The following is a 12,087-nucleotide window of genomic DNA, read 5'->3' on the forward strand; positions in this document are numbered from 1 at the left end:
GTTCTCTCCTGATGATGTGAGAGGGAGTTAAACTCTTATCTATGTTAAATCCTCATTTTTGCCACACCACAAGGGCTTTCTATTTTATTTTTTAAATACTTTCTGAGAGGGGATGCTGTGGATTAGACCCAGAGCTTTATTTATGTTGAACATACCATCTCTCCGAAGCCACACTCTGGCCCTTGTTAGCATTTGCAGACTTTCATTTATTTAAGGTTTTTATGTTTTATTTATTACATGTAAGTACACTGTAGCTGTCTTCAGAAACACCAGAAGAGAGCATCGGATCCCATTATGAATGGTTGTGAGCCACCATGTGGATTTGTACTCATGACTTCCGGAAGAGCAGTCAGTGTTCTTAATTGCTGAACCATCTCACCAGCTCGCAGACTATCATATTTAGGCCTGAGGTTCAGTGGTAGAGCATTTGCTTAGCATGTAAAAGGCCTTGAATTCAACACTCAGTACCGTAGAAAGGCAAAAAGATTTTAATATTTTTGGTATATAATTTCCCCCTATTGTATTAGCAAAGGCCAGAGAGAACTCAATCATAGATGATAGTGAGGCTGGATTTAGAGCAGTGGTGATCCCCTCACCATGAGAACATGTTTATTTATTGACTTTCCACCTACAACTGACAAGCCCATTCAGTCCAACATGAGATGTGACATTAAGAGGGGTAATGTACTGTTTAATGTCCCACCTCTAAAATGTGCTATCTTTGAACCAGCTGAAAATAAATTATGAAGGTGTAGGAGGGTAAAAGTATCTTTTATTCACCTGATGTGATTGTTATCTGTGAGGTTTACTGCCTTTGTCAGCTACCTAGGCCCTGTCCTGGAAACTTCTAGCCTCTCTACAATCTTATCTAGGTCTGGGATGTTTTCAGCCTTTGAGACATGCTGTTGAATAAGCTCACCTTTTCTACTTCTTTCTGAACTCTGGCTGGCTGGTTCAACTCAGCTGTTCTGGCTCAAACTCTTTTCCAAGCTGACTGATTCAATCTGGTTTATCTCGAAGCCTCTGACCGAATTGCTCTGCTTCGCCTCAGACTAACTCTGGCAATCTATTCTAATCTTCTGTCTCCTCATTCTCTTGACTTGTTCTCTCTTCAACCTGTGTCTGTACAACTGTCCTGGTAAAACTGCCTCCTTTTCCCCTCTCTGCACTTCTCTCTTCCATCAACTCTCTTTCCTGTCCCTTCTCGTAAGAATTGTGCATATCCTACTTTGTCAAGTCTTTCTCTGATTTGTGACTTTGTCTGCCTCTCAGTTAGACATCACCTTCAAACATAGTGCTCCCTTCTACAAACTAACTTTACCTTTGTTTGGGATTCAAGGTATGCTAAGGGTGTGTCTTTATTTCAGCCAGAGTAGCCATGTTGCTGGATTAAAATCCCTCTACATTTTCCCCATTTCTATTAAAGCTAAAAATTGTTCAGTTTAACTATTATATCGGAAACAGTTATCAATCCCATAAATGTAACAGTCTGAACATCCTTATGAAGATCTGTTGGTGCAATGATCCTTCTTCATAACTGCAGTTGTTTATTTATTTATTTATTTTATGTATGTGAGTACACGATTGCTTTCTTCAGACACACCAGAAGAGGGCATTGGATCCCATTAAAGATGGTTGTGAGCCACCATGTGGTTGTTGGAAATTGAACTCAGGACCTCAGGAAGAGCAGTCAGTGCTCTTAACCACGGAGCCATCTCTCCAGTCCATAAGTGCATCATCATCATCATCAAGGTTTTCCAATCTACCAGTCTGAAGAATGATCTTCAGAAGGTTTGTTGAACTATCTCCATGCAGGGGGATTTGCTTTCTGTGTTGTCGGTGCTGCCTTTCTATGTCGGTTGAGTCGAACCTTTCATGTGGAAGCTTCCATCATGATTCAGATCAGATCTTTATTCATTTTGGTGGAACACTTGTTGCTCTTCCAGAAGACTTGGGTTCAGTTTCTATGACGGGCAGCTCCTAGCCTCCTGTGACTCCAACTTCGGGGGACACAATGCCCTCTTTTTATCTTCATGGGCACCAGTACACACATGGCAGACACTCACACAGACACACATATACATAGGTAATTTTTTTCATAAAGTATTATCAACGACCAGAGAGATGGCTCCGTGTTAGGTACAGGTGCCCGCTGGCAAGCCTGATTACCTGAGTTCAATCTCTGGTACCCAGGTAATGGAAAGAGAGAACTGTCTCCTGGAAGGTGTCCTCTGCTATGGGTGTGTTCAATGCTTAAAAAAAAAAATGAAAAACCTCCATGACAGTGGGCAAAGACCTCATTGTCAGTGTTCTTATGTCAGTCAGGGCCAGAGCAGATGGCAGTCCTTTGTTTATCCTACCTTGATGCCTGGCTTGGTGGCCAAAGCTGTCTTATGCCGAGGACTCATAAAAATCAAGTCAAATCAAATCCAGGCAGTGCATCGAGGGAGGAGGATGACTGAGATAGAGACCTGTGAATAACCATGCCACCACCACCCTCAGACCTGCCCTCCAGCGCACAGCTCAGGCAGGTCATAGACATCTGCTTGCTACACACCACATAGCATGGATTGAGCATGTCACCCAGGGGCCCGACAGTCACGTGGCCAGCCTGCAGCCATGTGTATAATGTGTGAGTGTGTAGTGCTCAGATGGAAGAGAGAGAGAAGTGGAACAGCTCGAGTATTATGAAGAGAGATGGAGCTGGAGACTCAGGAGTGGAGAGGAGGAGCCTGTTCTGAGTGGCCAGCCCCACCACCTGGGCCATGGTGAGGTCTCAGCCCGAGCTGTCACTGAGGGCCATGTCTGAGTCTATGGCTACATAATGGCAGGGGTCAGTGTTGATGTCCATGGCTCATATTACCACTAGAGAACATGAGGATATTCCTGGTCAGGGCAGAAAATGTTCAGGGCCTGTACATAGCTGGCCCCGTCCATCACTGGATGTGGTGCTTTGGAGAGTTGGTTTCATCTCTTGCCAGTGGCAGCACTTGGGAGAGTAAGCCCTGTACTTCACCTGGACAGCATAGTAACAGCTGATCCAGGTGGCAGGGGCACAGGTGAGCCAGGCCTGAGAGTGAGAGTCCAGGGGAGGTGGCCCAGCCACTTGTCTGCTGTGCAGAGGCATAGGTGTGGGGAAAGCCTTTCCTTCCTGCTTGCCCATCACCACCTGCAGCAACTGGGACAACTGGCTCCAGGGTCATGAAAGCAAGTGAGCTGGCCCTGCCCCTCACTAGCTGCAGCACTTGGGAGAGTGGGCCTTGTACTTCTGGGCAGCACAGAAGAGCTGGCCCTGGTGGAGGGAGCACAGATGAGCCAGTCCTAAGGGCAAGAGCACTAGACAGCTGGCTCTGCCACTCATCTGGCATGAAGTGATGAGGGAGTGATACCCTTCCCTTACCCAATTGCCAGCTGTGGTAGCAGGGGAAGCTGGCCCTGGAGTCATGAGATCAGGAGAGCTAGCCCTACCCACTCATTGGCTGTACCACTCTGGAGAGTGGGCCCTGCACCTCACCTGGACAACACAGTGGAGCTGGTCCTGATGGTGAAGGCCTGGATGAGCCAGCCCTGAGGGTGTGAGAGCAGGAAAGCTGGGCCAGGCCCTCACAGGCTGCAGCACTTGGGAGATTGGCCCAGCACCTAAACTGGGCCGCACAGTGGGGCTGCCTCTGGAGGTGTGGGTGTGAGTAGCTGAACATGAGAACAGGAGGGCTGGCTCTGCCTCCTATTGATCGTAGCACTGAGTGGCCTAGCTGGAGCAGTGCTGGAGAGCTCTCCCTGGTGGTGTGGATCAAGGAGAGACAGCAGGCTGAAACAGCTTAGCTACCACCAGGCCTAAATCCAGGGCTCTGAATTGGCCCACCCCCAAATTGTTATCATCTGTGAATGGTTGGGAGGCATGAAAAGGCCAGTCCTGATGTACTAAAGCTGCAGGGTCTCCATGTCATAGGGCGACAACAGGATAACAAGGAGTCCTGCTGAGGATTCAATATTGATGAAATATTGGTATCAGAGAAGCCAAAGATCTTGAACCAGACCAACGACTCATTGCAATGACTCTTTGCGAGTGAAGATGTGTGGATGCACCATGGATCACACTGACGCACTAAGGCTTCCACAATGAGATGCTTTCTATGCTTTCTTTTGTTGTTGTTTGTGTGTTTTATTTTAGGGGGAGGTTACAGGGTAAAGGGCAGATATGAGGGGGCAGGGACATGAGCAGGACTGGGGTGCATAATGTGAAACTCACAAAGTATCAATAAAAAGTTAAAAAAATAAAATATAAATGAATAACATGTCAATATTTTGCTAGGTGGATCTATCACAGTTTATTTATTCAACCATGGACAGACATGTTTTTTCGTTTGTTTTTTTAAACTCTAGACTAGGGGCCAACCTCTGGTGTTCAGAACTCATGAGATTACTTAAAGTTAAAAATTGTGAAGAAGAGCCAAGCGGTGTCACTCACCTTTAATCCCAGCACTCAGGAGGAGGCAGAGGTAAGCAGATATCTATGAATTTGAGGCTAGCCTGGACTACAGAGTGAGTTCCATTTCAGCCAGGGCTCTACAGAGAAACCCTAGCTTGAAAAAACCAAACCAACCAACCAAAAAAAAGTCATGAAGCTTCAGCACTCCAGCATACCCAACAGGCAGAGCTCTGTAAGTTTGAGGCCAGCCTGGTCTACATAGCACATTCCAGGCCAGCAGAAGTTACTTGGTGAGACCCTACCAAAAAATTACTGACTATATAAATTCCTTATTTCAGGGTAACAATGTTGTCTCATATAATATTGTAACTCACCCATATCTATTCCTGGATCTTAGTCAAAAGACTTAATGTTTCTTCTCACTAGAAATGCCTGGGAGTACAGAGGAGTGTTGTATGTCAGGTGGAGGATGGCACTCAGTGCTCTCTTAACCATACCTTGGGCTGCACTGGTTGCTGTTGTTTTTCCACAGTGAAGCAGAGTGAGAAAGAAACACTCATTTTCTAAAAAAAAAAAAAAAAAAAAAAAAAAAAAAAAAAGGCAAACAGCTGCCACATGTGTGGGAGGTTATATTTCCTTGCAGTTTTTTTTTTTTTCCCACTTCATCAAAGTGTTCTGGGTTCTATCGACCGAATTGAAATTTCCAGGCTCTTACCAGGTTTACGTGACGACAGTATCAAAACCAGACCTTTCTCTCCCTTTTAAGAAATTATTCTTATTTGGTTTTTCGAGACAAGGTCTCTCTACGTAGCCTTGGCTGTCCTGGAACTAGCTCTATATACCAAGCTGGCCTTGAACTCAGGGATCTGCCTGCCTGCCTTTGCTCCAGAGTGCTGGGATTAAAGACATGCAACATCACCGCCTTTTTTATTTTATGTGTATTTTTGCTTGCAGGTATGTTTGTGTACCATTTTCGGGTCTCGTGCCTGCAAGGCTAGAGGAGGGTAACCGATCTTCTGGAGTTACAGGTGATTATGAACCACCTTGTGGGTGCTAGGAATTGAACTCTGTTCTCTGTTGAGCCATTTCTCCAGGCGCCCCCGCACACTTTAGAGGAGGCTAGCTTGGATCTAAAGATGAAGGTTAGTCTGGCCTTGAAGTTGCAACCATCCTGCGTCATCTTACTCAGTGCTAAGATTACACTTCCAGCTTGGTTTTCTAGCACTTTGAATCATCCAAAGAATAGCCTATGCCAAGGAAGGAAATTCTAGCCTGGGGCTCAAGGGCTCCACTGGAAGTGTCTTCTACAGCCGGCGCCCCGTCTGTTAGGAGAAAAGGCTCCGTGTATTAACCTCCAAGGACTTAGTTTTGCCTCAGGTAGTCCCATGTTCTCACGCGGATTTGCTTTCAACTATCTCCCCAAACCAGCCCTTGGTCACTGAGATCACAGCCTACCTACCCAGTCAACTCATTATTTCTTCTACCCCGACGCTGCAGCGGAGAACCATGATCTGCGCATGCTCACAGCCGACTCTCCGATTGGCCGTCTAGAAGGAAGCTGCTCTAGCGGGGGGGGGGGGGTGTTTTCCCAGGATGCTTTGCGTTGCTGTCATGGCTGCCTCCATGTACGAGTATTCTCACATGGGACTCTAGGCTTGTGAGTGTCTTTACGCTACCTGTCGTGAATAGACGCTGGCGACTTTGGACCCTCCTCCTTTCGCTTTTCTCCTCTCTCGTGGGACCCTGTATCGTGTGCAGCGATGCCGGGAGTGATGTGGACGCCGGAGCTGGCACTTCTGAGGGGCTTCTCCACGGAGGCGGAGCGGCTGTTATGGAAGCAGGAGGGCATCTGTGGTTCAGGTGAGAGAGCTGCACCTTCGGGGAGTTAGGCTTTGTGAGGACAAAGGATGCCAGCCCTGGATACATCGGAGGTGTCAAGAGGGAGGAAGTTTCGCTTGATGGTCTAAGATCTGGTAGTCTGGCAAAAGTTTCCGAAAGACAGACTTCAACTAATTTTTAAATTTAGAACTGACAAGTAAAAGACAGTTCAGCAGGAAAAAAAAAATCACTGTTGTAAAAATGTTGCGACCAGCGTATGACTGGGGAAATATGAGGGAATCATGAGAGAACCGATGTGTTCGGATTGGCTTCCTGGGGGAGACTATTTTTAAGGTAGGAAGGAAAACTTTCCTGTGTCAATTGGAATCTGTGGATTTCCAGAAGAATGGTGATATGCCTGTCATCATCATTATCATCATCATTGTTATTATTTGCTGCTCATAGTAATTGTAGGTATCGTGAAATTCTGGGAGAGATGTTTGTTGGTAGAATGAGACTTTGCAGCCAGTATTCTGTTTATATCTTTTTGCATATTAAGATATTTATGTAATGGATTATCATTTACACTGAAGAAATTCTCTTGCCTTACTGAACTCATTTTTACTATTACAGATGTTGGAGTTTTCTTAGAATTGCTCTTAGATGGGAGTTATGAGGCCATGTTCCTACATTCAGCGACACAAAATATTTTAAGTTCAACAGTGACGGCTGAAGAAAACATTGACAGCTACCTGGAGAAGCAGATAGTGAATTTCCTGGATTGCTTTACGGATTTGGAAGAAATTGAAAGGTAGAATTTTATTTGAAATTTCCGCAGAGAAACACACTAGGTGGGGGGCTGGATAGTTGGCTTAGTGGTTAAGAGCACTTACTGCTATTTCACAGGACCCAGGTTCAATCCCCAGCATCCACTTGGTGGCTCACAACCGTACAACTCCGGTTCTAGGAGATCCAACACCCTCTTCTGACACCCATGCACATTAGGTACATGTGTAGTATATATGTATACACCTAAGCAAAACACTCATCTACAGCAAATAAATAAATACATAAATAAGTTGATACTGGCTTTTATAGCATCTTGACGCTGTAAGGCCCTGGTATTTTGTAGTTGTTGAAATACCTGGACTCATGATGTGTCAAGCAGTCTCTGTAAGGTCTCTGGTCCAGAAGATCTTCTAGAATGGAAAAGGAGAGTGGTATAGGATCAAAATGAGTAGAATAGCATGTCCTTGGTGATCACTGCTAAATGTCCCATTGCTTAGGTCTCTTAAGTGTTGGCCATCAGCTTGTTTCCTTTTATGTTGCTTGTTGTCTTTTTGTTTGTTTGTTTGCTTTTTGTTGTTGTTGTTGTTTTGAGACAGGGTCTCACTATGTAGCCTTGACCTAGAACTCACTCTGTAGACCAGGCTGGCCTCAAACTCCCAGAGATGTATATCCTCTGTCTTCCACGGGCTGGGATGAAAGGCATGTACTTTAAAGGGGGCAGTTCATTTTCTTAAATGTGTAGACGTACTTTGAGTCTTGCTGTTTCTAGGTTCCTGAGAGATGCTTGCATCTATGTTTACTGTGTTTCGGGTTGTTATCTCCGGAGAGATCAGAGAACGTCATGTATTTATTATGGATCCCCCAGTTTACTGTTCTTCCATTAGGATGTCTGCACTTGAGTCAAATCTAAGCCTTCTAGAGGCTTCTGTTTTATTGTTGTAAGTTTGTTAGTGCGTCCTCTTCTCAGCTGTCCAAAATTCTTAACCACCTAGGATGCATAGTTTCATTCTACCCTAATGTTTACAGACTAGTTTCATATAGTCCTTTGAGGAATAAACCAAGTACCTTATGAGGTTGTTGGGTTGTAAAAATAAGTAAAGACATAAGTAGTTCACTGATGGATGTTACTGTTTATTTTTAAGCTAATACAACTTTGTCTCATTTTTTTCTAATATTTGCTAGTGTCCGTCTTGATTTTGTTGTTGTTCGCGACTGTGTCTTTGCTGTATTACTCATTTGGCCTGGCACTTGCAATAAACTGTAGGCTGGCTTCCAGTGCGTTATCTTTTTGTCGTAGCTTCCCAAATTTGGGAATGATAGGTATACACCACCATGCCCAGCTTAGTTTTTATTCTGTCTCTTTTGTCTTTTGTCATTGGAATTGTGCCTCCTGCTTCTCACTCACTAGACACACATGCTCCCCTGGGCTGTATCCCTGATGCTTTTTTATACTTTTTATTTTGGGGCAGGGTCTTACTTAGTTGTCCACGGTGGCTTTGAACTTGTGATCTTCTTGCCTCAGCCTCCAGTGGGGATTGCAGGCTTCAGCATCAGTTCTGGCTTTCTTCTTGATTGCTGTTTGCTGGCTAATGTGTTTGTACTGTTGTAAAGTTAGCTTTGTGGTGACCATTCGCATCCTCCTCTTCCTTCCCTCTGTACCACATGCACGCACACAAGTGCATTATTCGTAGGTGGTGGACCAGAGTTGTGGTTTGAAAAGAGGCACTTTGTTTGCCCTGGTTTAGGGTGCACTCTCCAAGACAGCATTTGGATGCTGGGGATATTCTTGTCCTTTGTGGTCAGCTTAGTAGCCATTATTCATACTTGGCTATTGAGCATTTGAAATATGGAAACTGTGACTAGAGACCACACCGAACGTTTAAGTTAAATTAGATTTACATTTATGTTAACTTAAAATTGATTTATTTTGCCGGGTGGTGGTGGCGCACACCTTTAATCCCAGCACTTGGGAGGCAGAGGCAGGTGGATTTCTGAGTTCAAGACTAGCCTGGTCTACAGAGTGAGTTCCAGGACAGCCAGGACTACACAGAGAAACCCTGTCTTGAAAAACCAAAAAAAAAAAAAAAAAAAAAAAAAAAAAAAAAAAAAGATTGATTTATTTTTATTTTATATGTATGAGTATTTTGCCTTTGCAGTTCATGTGTAGGTCAGAAGCAGGCAGTGATTTGGAAACGGAGTTCCCGACAGTTGTTAGCAGCCAGATGGGTGCTGGAAATAAAACCTGGGTCCTTGGGGAGGGCAGCCAGTGCTTTTAACTGCCGAGCTATCTCTACAGCCCTAGATTAAATTCAATTTAAAAGCCACATGTGGCTAATGGATTTATTGGATATTGAAGATATATAAATTGTAAAACATTAGGATAGTCTCAGCTATTACTTGATTTTTTTTTTTCTCAGTTAAACTGAAATTCATTAGTATGCATGTAGGCCTCTGGTGATGATGGTCAGTAGTTGTTTATTTTCTGTCACCTCAATACACTTGATGTATCTGGGAACAGGAAATCTCAATTGAGGAAACACCTTGGTAAGATTGCTATAAGCAAGGTTATAGGGCATTTTCTTGATTAATGATTGTTATGGGAGGGCTCACTGTGGCAGTGCCGCCCATGGGTGGATAGTTCTGAATAGTATTAGGAAGGCTGAGGAAAGCCTCGGAGGACAAGCAAGCATGCAGCATTCTTCCATGCTCTCTGCTTTAGCCTCTACCTTCAGCTTTGTGTCTTCACTTTTTCACTGACGGAGTGTGACCTGATGCGTGTAAGCTGAAGTTATAAACCCTTTCCTACCCAACTTGCATTTTTTTCATCACAGCAATAGAAACCTTAACTAAGACCGTTGCTACTCTTTTTTTTTTTTGTAGACAGCAGCTGGTATTCCTACTTGGTGTGAGCAGCTTGCAGCTGTTTGTCCAGAGTAACTGGACCGGACCTCTTGTGGACCTGCACCCTCAGGATTTCTTGCCGTCTGTTCTGCTTGAGCAGTTCAGTGAGGTATGCTTCTTGGAAATGTTATATATAATTTTCCCCTTAATTATGATTCTTTTCAAACAAGTGTTTGTAAGTTGGAGTTAACACCTAGGCAGTGGCGGCCCACCTCTTTAATCCCAGCATTGGGATGCAGAGGCAGGTGAAACTCTGAGTCAAGACCAGCCTGGTCTACAGAGTGAGTTACAGGATGGCCAGGGCTACACAGAGTAACCTTGTCTTGAAAATAAAACAAGACAAAACAAAAACCAAAAAACAACAAAAACCCCCTGGAGTTACCAGTAGGTAGGAAAAAGGTGACTTTGTGGTTTGGCCAAACAACTACAAATGCTTGTTCATCAAGCTCCCGACCTCCACACACACACGTCAACTCACACGTATATACATGCACACATCATAGCATGCACATTTGCACACACACACACACACACACAGAGGATATGTCTCCCTTGCACTCGGCACCTCAGTGAGAGAGTAGACACAATCACTGTCATAGAGCAGAGCCTCTGATGGCTAGGTCCTTTCCCTAGGTCTCTATCCATATCTCGAGTCAGTTATTTCTTGAGCTGTTCTTTAGTTTTTTTCCCCATCCATTTTGCTATGTCACTGTGTCTGGTGTTAATCCTGAACTCCTGGCTTACACCACCTCTCTGCCCCAGGCTCCTAGAGAGCTGGACTACTTGCATACACCATCATGTGTGCTTTGACTTTTATGGATCTGTTTCCTCACTTTTTAAGACTTTGTTTGTTTTTATTTTATGTGTAGCAGTGTTTTGCCTGCATGTATGTATGTGTACCATATGCCTGCTATCTGAGGAGGTCAAGAGAGGTTGCTGAATTCCTTGAAACTACGGTGACAGATGGCTGCGATCTGGGTGGACCTGGTGAGCCAAACCCAGGTCCTCTGCAGGAACAGCAAGTGCTTTTAACTGCTGAGCCATCTGTGTAGCCCATTCCACCTGTTTTTGAGTCAGTCTTTGTCTGGAGCTCATTGTTTTAACTTAAATGACTGAGCAGAAAGTTATGGAGGTCCTCCTGTCTCAGGGTCCTCAGCACTGGGAGTACAGCTGTTTTCCCCTGGGCTGGGGTGTTTTGTTTTTTGTTTTAGATGGGTGCTGGGGGTCTGAACTCAGGTCTTTATATTGTGTAGAAAGCATTTGCCAACTGAGCCCTCTCCTCAGCCCCAAACATTCCTCTTTGAGGGGCCTTTTGTTCACTGTAGTCTTTAGTCTGCTCACTGGTTGATGTGAAAGACCTGGTTGCTAATTTTCATTGATGGAAATTAGGGAGTGGGGATGTGCTACATAATAACCTTGGGCATGGAGTGAATCCTAAGTGAAATATAAGTATATATATTATGCTGTTCATTCATGTAGGGTTACTTCTTGGTTTGAGACAGGCTCTCACTATGTAGCCTTGGCAGTCCTGGAACTCACTCTGTAGACCTGGCTGGCACCACACTCACAGGGCTCCACCTGCATCTGCCTCTCCAGTGCTGGGATTAAGTGAATGTGCCAGCGCACCTGGCATTACCTGTCGTAGGTTTACTTCTTACTGAAGTGGAGTTCTGTAGAAATGTGAAGTGATAATGCTTATTCATTGCTAGCATTTTCTCAAGTTCCTTCCTTCCCTTTTTCCTTCTTTCCTTTTTTCCTTCCTTTCTTCCTTCCTTCCTTCCTTCCCTTCCTTCCCTTCCTTCCCTTCCTTCCCTTCCTTCCCTTCCTTCCCTTCCTTCCCTTTCCTTCCCCTTCCTTCCCTTCCTTCCCTTTCCTTCCCCTTCCTTCCTTCCTTCCTTCCTTCCTTCCTTCCTTCCTTCCTTCCTTCCTTCCTTCCTTCCTTTTTTGATACAGGGTTTTACTATGCTGTTTAAATTGCCATCAAATCAACCTTTGACCTTGAGATCTAACCATGACTTTTTCTTGACAAGTATAGACGAGGCCCTGGACCTAATGGCATACACACACCTTCTTATTCCTTGGAGGCTGTGGGACCTGGGAGAGTTGAGCCAGTAAATGAGGTGGTCTCTAACTCAGTAGCCAGCTTTATT

The 12,087-nt window shown here is 44.7% G+C and overlaps 1 protein-coding gene across 5 annotated transcripts in view; it reads left to right on the forward strand.

Annotated features, from left to right (window-relative positions):
- The first annotated feature begins 6,007 nt into the window (after window positions 1-6,007).
- The window catches only part of Ttc27 (tetratricopeptide repeat domain 27), a 123,657-nt gene continuing 117,577 nt past the window's right edge, over window positions 6,008-12,087 (forward strand). For 4 of the 5 annotated variants that reach the window (XR_013113312.1, XR_013113313.1, XM_034514648.2 and 1 more), the window contains exons 1-3: window positions 6,025-6,289; window positions 6,881-7,058; window positions 9,917-10,046. Coding sequence is in view for 3 of the 5 variants with exons in the window: in XM_034514648.2 (XP_034370539.1) it covers window positions 6,190-6,289; window positions 6,881-7,058; window positions 9,917-10,046 (408 nt within the window). In the remaining 2 variants the exon portion in view is untranslated. Of the gene's footprint in view, window positions 6,290-6,880; window positions 7,059-9,916; window positions 10,047-12,087 lie in introns of all 5 variants that reach the window. The other variant, XM_034514647.2, reaches the window with a different exon arrangement.

This window comes from Arvicanthis niloticus, chromosome 11 (genome assembly GCF_011762505.2).
Source record: "Arvicanthis niloticus isolate mArvNil1 chromosome 11, mArvNil1.pat.X, whole genome shotgun sequence".
Classification (NCBI taxonomy): Eukaryota; Metazoa; Chordata; class Mammalia; order Rodentia; family Muridae; genus Arvicanthis; species Arvicanthis niloticus.